The sequence below is a fragment of the Pygoscelis adeliae genome, unplaced genomic scaffold, assembly GCF_000699105.1.
Source record: "Pygoscelis adeliae isolate BGI_AS28 unplaced genomic scaffold, ASM69910v1 Scaffold545, whole genome shotgun sequence".
NCBI lineage: Eukaryota > Metazoa > Chordata > Aves > Sphenisciformes > Spheniscidae > Pygoscelis > Pygoscelis adeliae.
The window spans coordinates 1,070,741-1,072,784 of record NW_008824746.1 but is presented as its reverse complement, the minus strand read 5'-3'; the positions used below and the strand labels follow the sequence as shown (position 1 = coordinate 1,072,784).

The window sequence follows — 2,044 nt, the reverse complement described above, 5'->3', positions numbered from 1 at the left end:
ATGACCCCTTCATTAGCAGAAGAGCAGACTAGCGTGTAGGCCAGTGCCTCATGCCTTAAATATTGAGGCTACATATCTGTCTACCAAGCTTTAGGCCGACAAATAGAAATTGTCTTGTATATAGTTGAAGAGCTTGTTTTGTTTCAAATTGACATTCACGAGCTTTGGTGTATTGAGCTGTGTTATCCTTCACCCTTGAAATGCTGGGGGACGAGGTGGTCTGTGGGCGTTGGGGACTTTCTTGCTTCATCGCCACACCTTTTCTTTTTCTCTCTCTGCAGGTGCCAAGGACCAGGCAGTTGGTGACGTCTCCAAGTCCTATGGGAGCGTCTGATAGCAAGGTCCTGCCACTCAATGTTCAGGTGGTCACTCAGCACATGCAATCAGTCAAGCAGTCACCAAAGACTCCCCAGAACGTTCCTGCCAGCCCAGTTGGTGACCGCTCTGCCCGACATCGCTACCCGCAGATCTTACCGAAGCCAGCAAATACCAGTGCTCTCACCATCCGCTCTCCCACAACGGTGCTCTTTACCAGTAGCCCAATCAAGACTGTTGTGCCAGCTCCACATGTGAATTCTTTAAATGTGGTAAAAATGACAGCAATATCTCTTGCCCCAGGCAGTAGTAGTGTGCCCGTCAAACAGACGCCTTCAGTTAGCAGTAGTGCAGGAGCAGTGGAAGAAGGGAGGACTGGTCCACAGATCAAGAATGCATCTGTTGTTTCACTTCAGTCTCCAGGAGCCAAGCCTAGCACTGTTGTAGCTGCGCCTGCAGTCAAGATCAAAATGGAACCAGAAGCAATGCTGGATGAGAACTCAGTACAAGGCCAAGAGAGCTCTGACGTGTCTAAATCCATAAAGGCAACCCCTGACCTGCCTCCTGCTCAACTAATTAATTTTGAGCTTGCAACCTCGAAGGTTTCAGCTGATGATGTCGTGGAGGCAAAACCAGTTAAGGGCTGTGATCAGGGAGCTGAAGAAGCAGGGATCAAATATAAAACACAATCTAATGAGATCACACCAGTTTCTTCAGCAGGCAATAATCAAAGCATTCTAAAGCTCTCAGTTGCCGGTCAAAACTTGTCCAGCACCAGCATTGGTTCACCTCCTACTGGTGAGTCTACGATTAAAGACAAAACATGCACTAAAAGTCCAAGAAAGCGACAACCTTCTACACTTCAGGATTCCCAGGTACCACCTGTAAAGAAACCACTGGTGGAGCAGCTTTCAGCTGGTAATGCTGTGGAGGGTCAAAAAGCAAACAGTGTTAAGAAGTCTCCAAAGGTTGGATCGTTAGCTAACAGTGACAATACAGCAACACTTGCTCAAGTTCCCAGCAAGGTACCTGTGAAGGTACCTGTACCTTCTGCAGCTGCAGCAAACTTAGCAACAGACCTTTCTTTGAGCACCAATTTAAATACCAGTGATTCTACTTTAGGACAGCAGCTTGCATCAGCATCATCTCCAGATATAAAAGTAAAATTGGAAGGAAACGTGTTTATCATAGAAAATGATTCAAAATTTGATGGCAGCTTTAACCCAAATACGTGGCACCATATCAACAAAACCTCCGACTTTGCATCTGTGAATTGTGAACAGCAGCAAGATATCAGTGTTACGACTATTGCAGGGCACTCTGGCTCTAGTGACTTACAGGAATCGGCATGGGAGCCAGTGCACTGTGAAGGGATACAGCAGGATGCATACAACCAGCAGTTACAGAGCCAGATCCAGGACTCCTCCTTGGGTCAAATACAAGCACAGTCTTCAAATCAGTTACCTCTGCAGTCTGAGCTTAAAGAGTTTGAACATACAGTCCCTCAGGCAAACGAAAACTTCTTTTCATTTGATGATGACCTTACCCAGGACAGCATCGTGGAGGAGCTGGTGCTCATGGAGGAGCAAATGTCCATGAATAATTCTCATCCTTACGGTGGTTGTCTAGGAATGGCACTTCAGAGTCAGACCGCAGCTCAAGGAGCTTCCGTGTCATCTCATCCAAGCAGCGTGCACTTTTACCATTCAATCCATAACAACAGCACTCC

The 2,044-nt window shown here is 46.8% G+C and overlaps 1 protein-coding gene across 1 annotated transcript in view; it reads left to right on the top strand.

The window, feature by feature from the left end:
* RFX7 (regulatory factor X, 7) overlaps positions 1–2,044 on the top strand; it is a 19,474-nt gene that overhangs the window by 14,204 nt on the left and 3,226 nt on the right. The window contains exon 7 of the mRNA XM_009323419.1: positions 282–2,006. Within this exon, the coding sequence (XP_009321694.1) occupies positions 282–2,006 (1,725 nt within the window). The remainder of the gene's footprint in view (positions 1–281; positions 2,007–2,044) is intronic.